Source organism: Erythrolamprus reginae, chromosome 9 (genome assembly GCF_031021105.1).
Source record: "Erythrolamprus reginae isolate rEryReg1 chromosome 9, rEryReg1.hap1, whole genome shotgun sequence".
Classification (NCBI taxonomy): Eukaryota; Metazoa; Chordata; class Lepidosauria; order Squamata; family Dipsadidae; genus Erythrolamprus; species Erythrolamprus reginae.
The window spans coordinates 26,474,979-26,485,583 of record NC_091958.1 but is presented as its reverse complement, the minus strand read 5'-3'; the positions used below and the strand labels follow the sequence as shown (position 1 = coordinate 26,485,583).

The 10,605-nt window shown below is 47.3% G+C and overlaps 1 protein-coding gene across 1 annotated transcript; it reads right to left on the bottom strand.

Annotated features, from left to right (window-relative positions):
* Positions 1-618: 618 nt before the first annotated feature.
* On the bottom strand, positions 619-10,286 carry CFAP20 (cilia and flagella associated protein 20). The gene is made up of 6 exons (XM_070760636.1): positions 9,987-10,286; positions 9,817-9,896; positions 8,923-9,034; positions 8,581-8,769; positions 2,888-2,998; positions 619-2,224 (listed from the first exon to the last, which is right to left on the bottom strand). The coding sequence occupies exons 1-6, from the start codon at positions 10,068-10,070 to the stop codon at positions 2,219-2,221; spliced, it is 582 nt and encodes a 193-aa protein (XP_070616737.1). The 5' UTR covers positions 10,071-10,286; the 3' UTR covers positions 619-2,218.
* Positions 10,287-10,605: the final 319 nt, after the last annotated feature.

The window sequence follows — 10,605 nt, the reverse complement described above, 5'->3', positions numbered from 1 at the left end:
AAGGATTGTATTAGCTTTTTTGGCTGCTGCACACTGTCAACTCATGTTTAAATGATCATCCACTAGGACTCCAAGGTCCCTCTCCCAAAAGCACCCATGGTTTTTGAGCCAGATTTTGCCTAATCATACTTGTGCCATTGGTTTTCCCTGCCTAGATGAAAAATCTTGCATTTCTCCATGTTACGTTTCATTTTGTTGGATAGGGCCCATTGTTCAAGTTTGTCAAGGTCTTTCTGCATCCTGAGCTTTTCTGGGTATTGGTGATTCCTGCCAGCTTAATCTGCAAATTTGATTAGTTCCCCTTCTACTCTCTTATATAAGTCATCTATGAAGATAATGAAGAGTCCTGGGCCTTGTGGCACCGCACTGCTTATTTCCCTCCATGTAGACGTAGACCCATTAAGGACTACTCATTGAGTACGGTTTGTCACCAGTTACAAATCCACGTTGGTGATGCTGTCTATCCCACGTTTTTCTAGCTTAGCAAGAAATAGGTTGTGGTCTACTTTGTCAAAATCCTTACTAAAATCTAAGTCTACTATGTCCACAGCGTTTTGCTGATCTACTAATTTAGTCACATTATCAAAGGATGAAATAAGAATGGTTTGGCAAGATCTGTTTTTAACAAACCAATGCTGGCATCTGGTTATAACTTTATTTGTTATTGGCTGCAACACATGAATCAACCAATCAAATTAAACCAAAGTAATCATGGTCACTCAACATTGAATTTGGTCAAATTTTTATCAGAATGTGTGAATTTCCCCCTCATCCAAACCCTGATCTTGCTGCAAACCAAAAGCTAACCAGAACAAAAACAGACCAGCTCTGTTCTTTGTCAGATGTCTGTAGCAGAATCCAAGCCAAGTTATCTGGGATGGTCCCTTGATTGATGAAAGAACAATGTTTAGAAAGCATCTCCAGTATCAGGGAGAAATAGCCTGCAAATGTTATCCCCTCCTGCTGGAAAAAGCCAACTAGTCACCAGGACAGAGATGCTGACAGAATCTCTTCTAGACTAGCAAGGGCTCTTCCTACAGTGCCATCCTGCTGTTCATCCTTGGGAAGGATGCAGTCCGCCAGGCTTCTTGCCCAAAATTCTTGCAGCCTGGCTAACCTCTAGATCAGTGATGGCGAACCTTTTTTTCCTCAGGTGCCAAAAGAGCAAGTGTGCACGCTATTGCGCATGCATGAGTGCCCACACCTATAATTCAATGCCTGCGGAGGGCAAAAACAGCTTCCCCCACCCCCCTGAGGCCGTAAACAGCCTGTTTCCCAAATTCCAGTGAGTCCAGTAGGCTCGTGTTTTGCCCTCCGCAGGCTCCAAAGGCTTCCCTGGGGCTGGAGGAGGGTAAAAATGCCCTCCCCCATCTCCTTGGAGGCTCTCTGGAAGCCAAAAATGCCCTCCCAGAGTCTCTGTGCAAGCCAAAAATCAGCTGGCTGGCACACACATGCACATTGGAGCTGAGCTGGGGCAACAGCTCGCGTGCCAGCAGATATGGCTCCGCGTGCCACCTGTGGCGCCCGTGCCATAGGTTCACGATCACTGCTCTAGATGGACTGGCAGCAGCCCTGCCCATTGGGTCTCCTCAAAGACAAAGGCTGCTTTTGCTTTTCCAATCAATAAAATGACCGTTTCTGTTGCTCAAGAAGGACACACAGCAAGAAGCAAAAATGTACTGTGGCTTAGCATTATGGTTCAGTTCAATTTGTGGAGTCTGCACCTGTCCTCGTTGTAAAGAGAAGCTGTCAGCCTGGGCTTCTACACTGCACTGGCAGGGAGGAACCTTTGGCTCCAAATGGCCAAGAGAGATGAAGCACAGCCTTACAAAGAAAATCAAATATTTAATAGCAGCTTCCAGGACAAGAGTAGCTCACGCGCACTTGGGGCAAACACAGAGACAGAGCAAAGAAGGAAACCACTGGCATCTGTGAGGGCACCAGGGTTTCAACAAAAGCCTCCATTTGCTAGGCAAATCAGTTCCACGATTCATGGTCTCCCTAGGAGTGATCCACAACTTCAAAGTGGAGCCCAATTCATCTCTCACACGAAACAATGATATATTTGTTTTGTTTGGTCCCAGCATCACAGATACCAACTGTTATTAAATATAGTTATTCAAGGAAATCCACACCTACATTTTGTTTCTAATTTTAAAAAAATACTTTTCCATCAGCATCTTCACATTGTTTCTGCCGGAGGCTTCCCATCACGCCATCATTGCTGCATTGGGCAACATATGCAAAGAGACAATGTTATTCTTGTTATGATGTTATTCAATAGCAAACTTTTACTTGGATAGAAAAAGTCAATTCTTTAGGCAGCATACATCTCTAAAAACACAAGACAGGATTTGCTGGGAACGTGGCACTCAACCACAATGAAATTGGTTGGGGAGGAACTTGCTGGGCTCCCTAAACCTCCCAGGGCACCTGTGCTGAGCATTATCACAACAACAGCAATGCCCACAGACGGTGTAGAGCCCAACTCCTTTACTGAAATGCCTCCTTCAAACCCTGAACGTTAGAAAAACATTCTAAGAGGAAGAGCAGCTCAATGGGGAGACCAAGAGAAGTGTGGTCTCTTTTTCAGTCGATGTATTCAAGCAAGGACTAGACAGCTATTTCTCTGGGGAAATGTTTCCGAGTGAATTCCTGCACTGAGCAGGGCTTGAACATTGGCAGAGGGAGCCTTTCCAGAGTTTATTTTGGGAATAGAAGCAAGACACCACTCTCCACAGAGAGTAAGCAATTTCTTTGCCTCAGACATTTTTGCTAACAGCACCAATATAAATCTAGGTCTCTCACTAGCAACTGCCCTAATGAGACTTGTAGTTGTAGGACTCTTCATGGAACAGAACATACCATCCACCCCCCACTTGCTCACCTTTGCCTTGTTCTGGACAGGAATATAAAGTTTGAACTCAGCAGGAAGCTCATCCTCAGAGTAAAGTCTGTCAGAGAAGTAAATTCTGCGGATGCGACAGTTTGCATGGATCTGAAAAGGAAATACTGAAGATACAGCAAGAGCTACTTCAAATCCATCCCCATCTAAAAATGCCCTGGAATTTCATTCCAAACAAATTATCTATTTTTACAGCCTAGTTCTTAGGGAACAAAATCAATCAGGCAAAAGCCTATTTACTTATTGGATAGAATCTCCAATCTGGACCTTTACTTCTGGATAGTTAAATAGAAGGCTTATGCCCGTGATGGGGAACCTATGGTCACGTGCCACAGGTGGCACGCATAGCCATATTGGAGAGCACACAAGACTTTGCCCTGTTTCACCTCCAGCACACATGCACACCGTGGCCAGCTGATTTTTGCCCTTGGGAAAGGCCGTTTCACCCTCTGGATGCTTCCCTGAAGCCCCAGAAGCAAAAATCACCCAACAGACAAACCGGAAGTTCAGAAAAACCCACTTCCGTTTTGCCGTTGTGCTGTTTTTTGCAGTCCAGAGGGTTCAGGGAAGCTTCCTGAAGTCCTGGAGTGCAAAAAAAACAGCATAATGGGCAAACTGGAAGTGCGGTTTTTATACCCTGGAGCAGCGGTCCCCAAACTACGGCCCGCGGGCCAGATGCGGCCCGCTGAGGCCATTTGCCCGGCCCGCAACAGCGTACGAGATTTTACCATCTATATACTAAGTTCCCGAATCCACTGCCCACTGCAGAGCTTCGCCCGAACGGAGGTGGAGGCGGCGGGCTCAAGGGACCAAGAGCCGGTCTTTCTCGGCGCTGAATAGTTGCAGCCTCTGAGGCTGCCTCCGCCTCCAGGTGAAGGGATATCCTCGGTGGGCGGCATCGGAGGCTGCAGCAACGCAGCTCCGAAAAGGACCAGCTGTTGGTCCCTTGAAGCTGCCGCCGCCGCCCACTGCGGAGATCCCTTTGCCCAAATGGAGGCGGCAGCAGCGGCAGCTTCAAGGGACCAACAGCCGGTCCTTTTCGGAGCTGCGTTGCTGCAGCCTCCGATGCTGCCCACCGAGATCCCTTCGCCTGGAGGCGGAGGCAGCCTCAGAGGCTGCAACTATTCAGTGCCGAGAAAGACCGGCTCTTGGTCCCTTGAGCCTGCCGCCACCGCCTCCGTTCAGGCAAAGGGATCTCTGCAGTGGGCGGTGGCGGCGGCAGCTTCAAGAGACCAACAGCCGGTCCTCGTTGAGCTGAGCTTCCTTTGGCTTCCTTCGAGGCGGTAGGTGAGCTTTGCAGCTTTGCCTCAAAGGAAGCCAAAGGAAGCTCAGCTTGGGGGCGGGCCTGAAGCAGCCACCGCCTACTCCGCCCCGCACTTCGTCCGCACCGGGCAGCTCTGGCGGGCGCGGGGCAGCAGGGCAAGCCACGAAGGTGGCGCAGCCAAACGTGGGTCGAGCGGGAGGGCACTGAGCAGTAGCCGTGGGGCAGCGGTGGGGCGGTTGATGTGTTGCAGGATGCCGTACATTGCTGGCGCTGCGCTGGGCATGGGGCTGGCACCTCTGCCTCGGCCCAGCCAGCGGGCCAGTGCCAGCCCGTGCCCATGCCCAGTGCAGCGCCAGCAATGTACTGCGACCCGACATCGGTGCCACCGTCTTGGAGCTTCTGCTTGCAGCTGACTTCCCCACGGCGTGTTGCAGGGCAGAAAAAAAAAGAAGAGAGGAAGGAAGAGAGAAGAAAAGGAGAGAGAGAGAGAGAGAAAGAAAGCAAGAGAGAAAGGGAGAGAAAACAAGTGAGAGGGGGAGGGAATGTGAGAGAGAAAAAGAGAAAAATGAGAAAATGATGGAGGGAAAGAACGAGGGAGAGGGAAACAAAACAAATGAGAAAGAAGGAAAAAAGGGAGAGGGAAGGAAGGAGAAATGGAGGGAAAAGGAAGAAAGGAAAGGAAGAAGGAAGGAAGGAAGGAAGAAGAAATGGAGGGAACAAGGAAGGAAGGAAGAATGAAATGAATGGAGGGGCAGAGAAAGGAAGGACTTTTGGGGGGGGGGGTGTAAATTTTTTTAAATTTTTCTCTCAACATACATTCAAACAATACAATGTACCATCTAATTTTTCCTGAATAAAATGCGGTATTTTGTCAGTAACTAATATCAATCATCAAAAAAGTTGCAAATTTTTTTTCTAATGTTGTCATCCAGGTACATACTTTTCTTTTAATTAAATTCCCTCCTTAATGTTCCTTCAAAATGTACACCAATTATATTTCTAACTTATTAACCATTATGCCAAAGTGCTTCCTTCTTTCTTTATATATTTTTCTATAAATATTTTTATACATTTTTCTATAAACCAAGAAAACCTTGTACTGTATAGCCAATCAGATGTTAACAAAAGAAAATTAAAAACAAAACATAAACATGTATGAATTTCAGACTTCTTCCCCCCCTCTAAATAGTACATTCCCATTTTGTTTTTTTACGTTAAAATAAGGTATGTGCAGTGTGCATAGGGATTTGTTCATAGGTTTTTTTTATAGTCCGGCCCTCCAACAGTCTGAGGGACAGTGAACTGCCCCCCCTGTGTAAAAAGTTTGGGGACCCCTGCCCTGGAGCTTCAGCAAGCTTCCCTAAACCCCCCGGACTGCAAAAAAACAGCACAATGGCAAACTGGAAGTACATTTTTCAGAACTTCCGATTTGCCCGTTTGGGCATTTTTTTCATGTACCAGGCTTCAGTAAAGCCTGCGCGCATGCGCAGAGGGCAGTGTGAGGTGGCCGAGTTGTGTGTGCGTGGGGAGGGAAGGAAGGTGTGTGGGCATATTTCCTACAAGGCTCATCTACCTAGTGAGCTCCCAGTGGCAGCCCTGCAGATCCACTGCCCAAGAGCTCCCTTTCAGACGGACTCAGAGCTCCTGAGCTTCATTCTAGGATTTCTTCTATCCATATCCATGCTGAGAAGTTGCACAAAACTCACTGGAAATGTCCTTTGATGAAAAGCCTCTAGATCAGTGGTTCTCAACCTTTCTAAAGCTGCAACCCCTTAATATAATTCCTCATATTGTGGTGACCCCCAACCATATGTCTAGTGCCACTTCGCAAGCTGATTGGCAAGAAGGTCAGTGGAAACGTCTGATTGGTCAGATTATAAAAATATGTTCCAAGGCACCAGAATAGAAGCCTTCATTCCTAACACTATGGGAAATTTATCTTTTCCCATGGTCTTAGGTGACCCCTGTGAAATGGTCGTTCGACCCCCAAAGGGGTCCCGACCCCCAGGTTGAGAACCACTGCTCTAGATCCTTCAATGTTGACAAGTTCTGAAGTTGTTGATTCATCACTGTAATTGCCTGAATTTTTTTCTACAGAAAGGGGCGCTGTGATCCCTGACAAATTACAGATCCTCCAATAACAAACATATAATAATAATAATAATAATAATAATAATAATAATAATAATAATTATTATTATTATTATTATTATTATTATTATTATTATTATTATTTATTGGACTTGTATGTTGCCCCTCTCCGGAGACTCAGGGCAGGATACAAATTTACTGCCTAATCCTATCAAGTGAGCTATTCACGCTCAACTCATTTGTTCTGCGTGGGCTGCTATTCCAAATTTGGAACCTCTCCCCTATATTAATTCAGGCCAAAGGTCAAACTTGGGTTCATGTGCAACTAAACTTTAGTGTGCCCAAAGACAAATTAAACCACAAAGAAAATAGAAGATCATCCTGTGGTACATTTCTTTGCAAAAAGAAGAACGGGAGCTATCAGTCATTCTCCCTTTTGCTTTTGTAAAAAGATGATGATTATGAAGTGTTTTAAACATTCCTAAGGAAAAGAGCATCTTGAATTAAAATTAGGTATTGCTATTTTTTTAAAAAAATATCAAAGCGATTTGAAGCAATAAATGAAATTTTAGATGGTCCATCTTACATTATTGGTAAATTTTGTAACTTGAAATAACATAGAAACATAGAAGATTGACGGCAGAAAAAGACCTCACAGTCCAGCTAGTCTGCCCTTATACTATTTCTTGTATTTTATTTATCTTAGGGTGGATATATGTTTATCCCAGGCATGTTTAAATTCAGTTACTGTGGATTTACCGACCACATCTGCTGCAAGTTTGTTCCAAGCATCTACTACTCTTTCAGTCAAATAATCTTTTCTCACATTACTTCTAACCTTTTCCCCAACTAACCTCAGATTGTGCCCCCTTGTTCTTGTGTTCACTTTCCTATTGAAAGCACTTATCTCCTGAACCTTATTTAACCCTTTAACATATTTAAATGTTTTGATTATGTCCCCCCTTTCCCTTCTGTCCTCCAAACTATACAGATTGAGTTCATTAAATCTTTCCTGTTCCTCATCCATCTAACTCTTAAAAACAAGTCCTGTTTTTTTTTAATGCATTATTTTGTGTCAATTTGATATCTTGGGAATTCAAATAATTTTGAAAATGCCATCCTCAAAACTTAACACTGGCTCATATGAAGAGGCTGTAGTTCCTTAAGACAAATGTTCTCTCCTATAATTTTGCTCAGAAGATTCATTGGCTTTAATAAAAGTACGCTTTTTTAGTTTGTGAATTAACGGGACAAAGGAAAGAGCTACAGAATGTGTTTTATAAAACAACTTGGAAGAATTATTCAACAATTACCCAAGTCAGGACCAGCTCTCCAGAATGACCCACTGTTCTTCTTTTCCTGCCCCCCATCTCCCCCTTTGGTATACCAAAGCTTTTTAAGGAGCAGTAACTTTATTGGCATCACTAGGAATTACTGTATTTTTCAGAGTATAAGATGCATCTTAGTTTTGGGGGAGGAAAACAAGGGGGAAAGATTCCTTCCTCTGCCTTCCAGCAATTTGCCACCCAGCAAACAGCAAAGATGATATACACTGTTTGCTGTGTATTTCTGTGCATGTGTGTCTGACCCATAGAAATAGCAAAGAATTGGAGAAATGTACATTATGGCAGTATATTAATGCTAGAATGTTTTCTTAAATGTAGTCATAGTAACTCCTCCCAATTATTTAAATAGATCTACTCCAAACATGGCTAAGTCAGGGTCTAACTAAGCTGCCTTATCTTAATACTAAAGCAGGACACTGCTACATTTCAGATTATCCTTGTACAGATGCTGTTAAAATTTATGTGGCTTTTTGGACGTATACATTATGCTCTGCTACTTAAAAGAATATACAATAGTACTGGGCTTCTTCATTCAAATTCAAATTAATTAAAAATGAATTTTGTTGTCTAGAACAATAAAGCAGTCTTTAAAAAATAAGACATTTATAGTTATTGACTTACCTCCTTGAATCCAGTTTCAGTCATCTGATTATCACAAGAAAATAAAATTCTGCCTCCCAGCAATTTGCCTTCTTGCAGCTAGTTTCACTTTCAGTTTTAGCAGGTGGGCCTGCCTGTAGCCTCAACCAGCTGTGGATTGGGAGGCTGATAATCAGTTGCTGGTGCTAATCAGGCTCTGTGCTGTTTGCTGCAAGGAGGTAAATTGCTGGGAGGCAGAGGCCAAAGGGTGGGGATGGCCGGGTGGGGCTACATTCAGTTTTCACCCTTCTTTTGGGGAGTAAAAAGGTGTGTCTTATACTCCTAAAAATACGGTAATCAGAGCCTGGGAAGCTTTTAGCTTTTGAACTCTCTACCTGGACTCTCAGGGTCTCAATGTAGTTGGTGCCATAGGCCCGGCGAGTGAAGTCCGACAGGTTGAACTGGATCTGGTTCCAGCCATCATCCAGGCGCATGGGCATGGTGCAGATGAAAGGCTTGACCCGGGTGGTGCTTTGGTAGTTACTGGCACGGAACCGTCGGCGCACATTTTTATCATCCAGCACCTAAGAGAAGGAGAGCCTTCCACTAGTATGGAGATGCTACTGAGGGGAAGGAGGAAGATGAAGGGCAGCTGGACCCTCCCCAGCGCTTCCCTCCACCCCTCCCCAGGTGAGCAGGTTCACCCACTAAGATCCTGAATGAGGCCGGACACCAACCTGCACTTCGAAAGTAAAGTACTTCTTGAGGTTTTTTATGATCATCACCAAAAAGGGCAACTTGATCCCCAGCGTCTTCTTTGGGTCAGCAGGACATGTGATGTACGTGGTGCTGCGGAGAAAAATGAGCGGCCTTCCGTCACCCCCAGGGCAGAGGTGGGCTGCTAAGGCGACACGTGTGTTCACCCCCGTGTTTATGAGTCCTAGAAGGGTCCACTGCAATTCTGCTACTGCACCTGGGCAGGGAGCGAAATCGCGCGATGACACACAGATGCGCCCGTGTTTTGGGGAGGTAATCATTGAGCCTGGAGTAATTCTGCTACTGCACTTGGGCAGAGAGCAAAATCGCGCATGGACATGCAGGGGCACCCGTGTTTCAGCATGGTAACTGTGGAGCGCAGCACAATTCTACTACAGCACCTGGGCATGGAGCGAAATCGTGCACAGACACACAGGGGCACCTGTGTTTTTGGGTGGTAACCTTACAGTCCAGCACAATTCTGCTACAGCACCTGGGCAGGGAACGAAATCACGCATGGACACGCAGAGGTGCCATAGGTGCCCGTGCATGTCCACACACCATTTTGCTTCCTGTCCAGGTGCACTAGTACAGGGATAGGCCAAGTTGCCTCTTCTCTGACAGGTGGACTTCAACTCCCAGAATTCCTCAGCTAGCTCAGGAATTCTGGGAGCTGAAGTCCACCAGTCATAGAAGAGCCAATTTGGCCTACCCCGGGGGCGAGCACACTTCACCTGCGCCTGGCGGCCTTGCGGCAGTAGAGACAACCCCCCCCCCGCCTCCCCCAACGGAGAAACCCAGGCCTGTCGGGGTGGGGGGGGTGTAGGAAGGCCGGGGCGGCCCACTGTCAGTCCTGAGGCGGCTCCTCCTCCTACCTGACGTTGGTGCCCTCGATCTCCAGCACCAGCGACTGGATGTCATTGTCGGTGATCCGCTTGATGTGGCCGTTCCGCACCTGCCGGGGAAGCCAGAGGAGCAACCGTCACCCGCCTGCCCGGAGCCCCGCGCGGCCCGCTCGAGGAAGGCCTTCCCGCCCCCGCCGCACCTTCTTGTCCCAGATCTGCAGCGGCTTGCTCCCGATGCTGTAGAGGATGGAGAGGAAGCCGCTCTGGAACGTGTTCTTGAACATCCCGTCGCGGGGGCTGCTCCGCCGGGCCGCCTCAGGACCGGCCGCCTCGCTCGCTCGCTCGCGCGCCTCCCTCACGCCTGAGGGCCCGGCGCGGAGGGAGACCGGAGGCCTCCTGCGGCCGAGAAACCGCTCCTCCGGCGCCACCCGCCTTCAAGCTGTGTCCCGTCGCCAGGAGACGGACTACTTTCGAACGGGACTCGTTTTTTCGCCTCACGCCCTCTGTTGTCGGAGGCCTCTTGTCGCCGCGGCAACCAGGGGAGGGGCGAGTGGGGCTCAGAAGCCCCGCCCCCAAATTTTTAGAAAAGGGGGAGGGATCCCGGGAGCCGAAAGGCGGGACTGCCGGCCCTCTAAAGCGATTCTGCAACCCGGGCCGCTCCGGATGGGATTCACCGGAAGGGATCATAGAAGGGGCCTAGAGCAGGGCTAGGCCAAGTTGGCTCTTCTACGACTTGTGGACTTCAACTCCCAGAATTCCTGAGCTACCATGATAGGCTCACGAATTCCGGTAGTTGAAGTCCACAAGTCATAGACGAGC

Coding starts and splice junctions, on each gene's coding strand:
- CFAP20 (XM_070760636.1), bottom strand. CDS start 10,070: ATGTTCAAGAACACGTTCCAGAGCGGCTTCCTCTCCATCCTCTACAGC. Junction 9,897..9,986: donor TGCAGATCTGGGACAAGAAG/GTGCGGCGGGGG, acceptor CTTCCCCGGCAG/GTGCGGAACGGCCACATCAA. Junction 2,999..8,580: donor TTGAGACCCTGAGAGTCCAG/GTAGAGAGTTCA, acceptor TTTCCTTTTCAG/ATCCATGCAAACTGTCGCAT.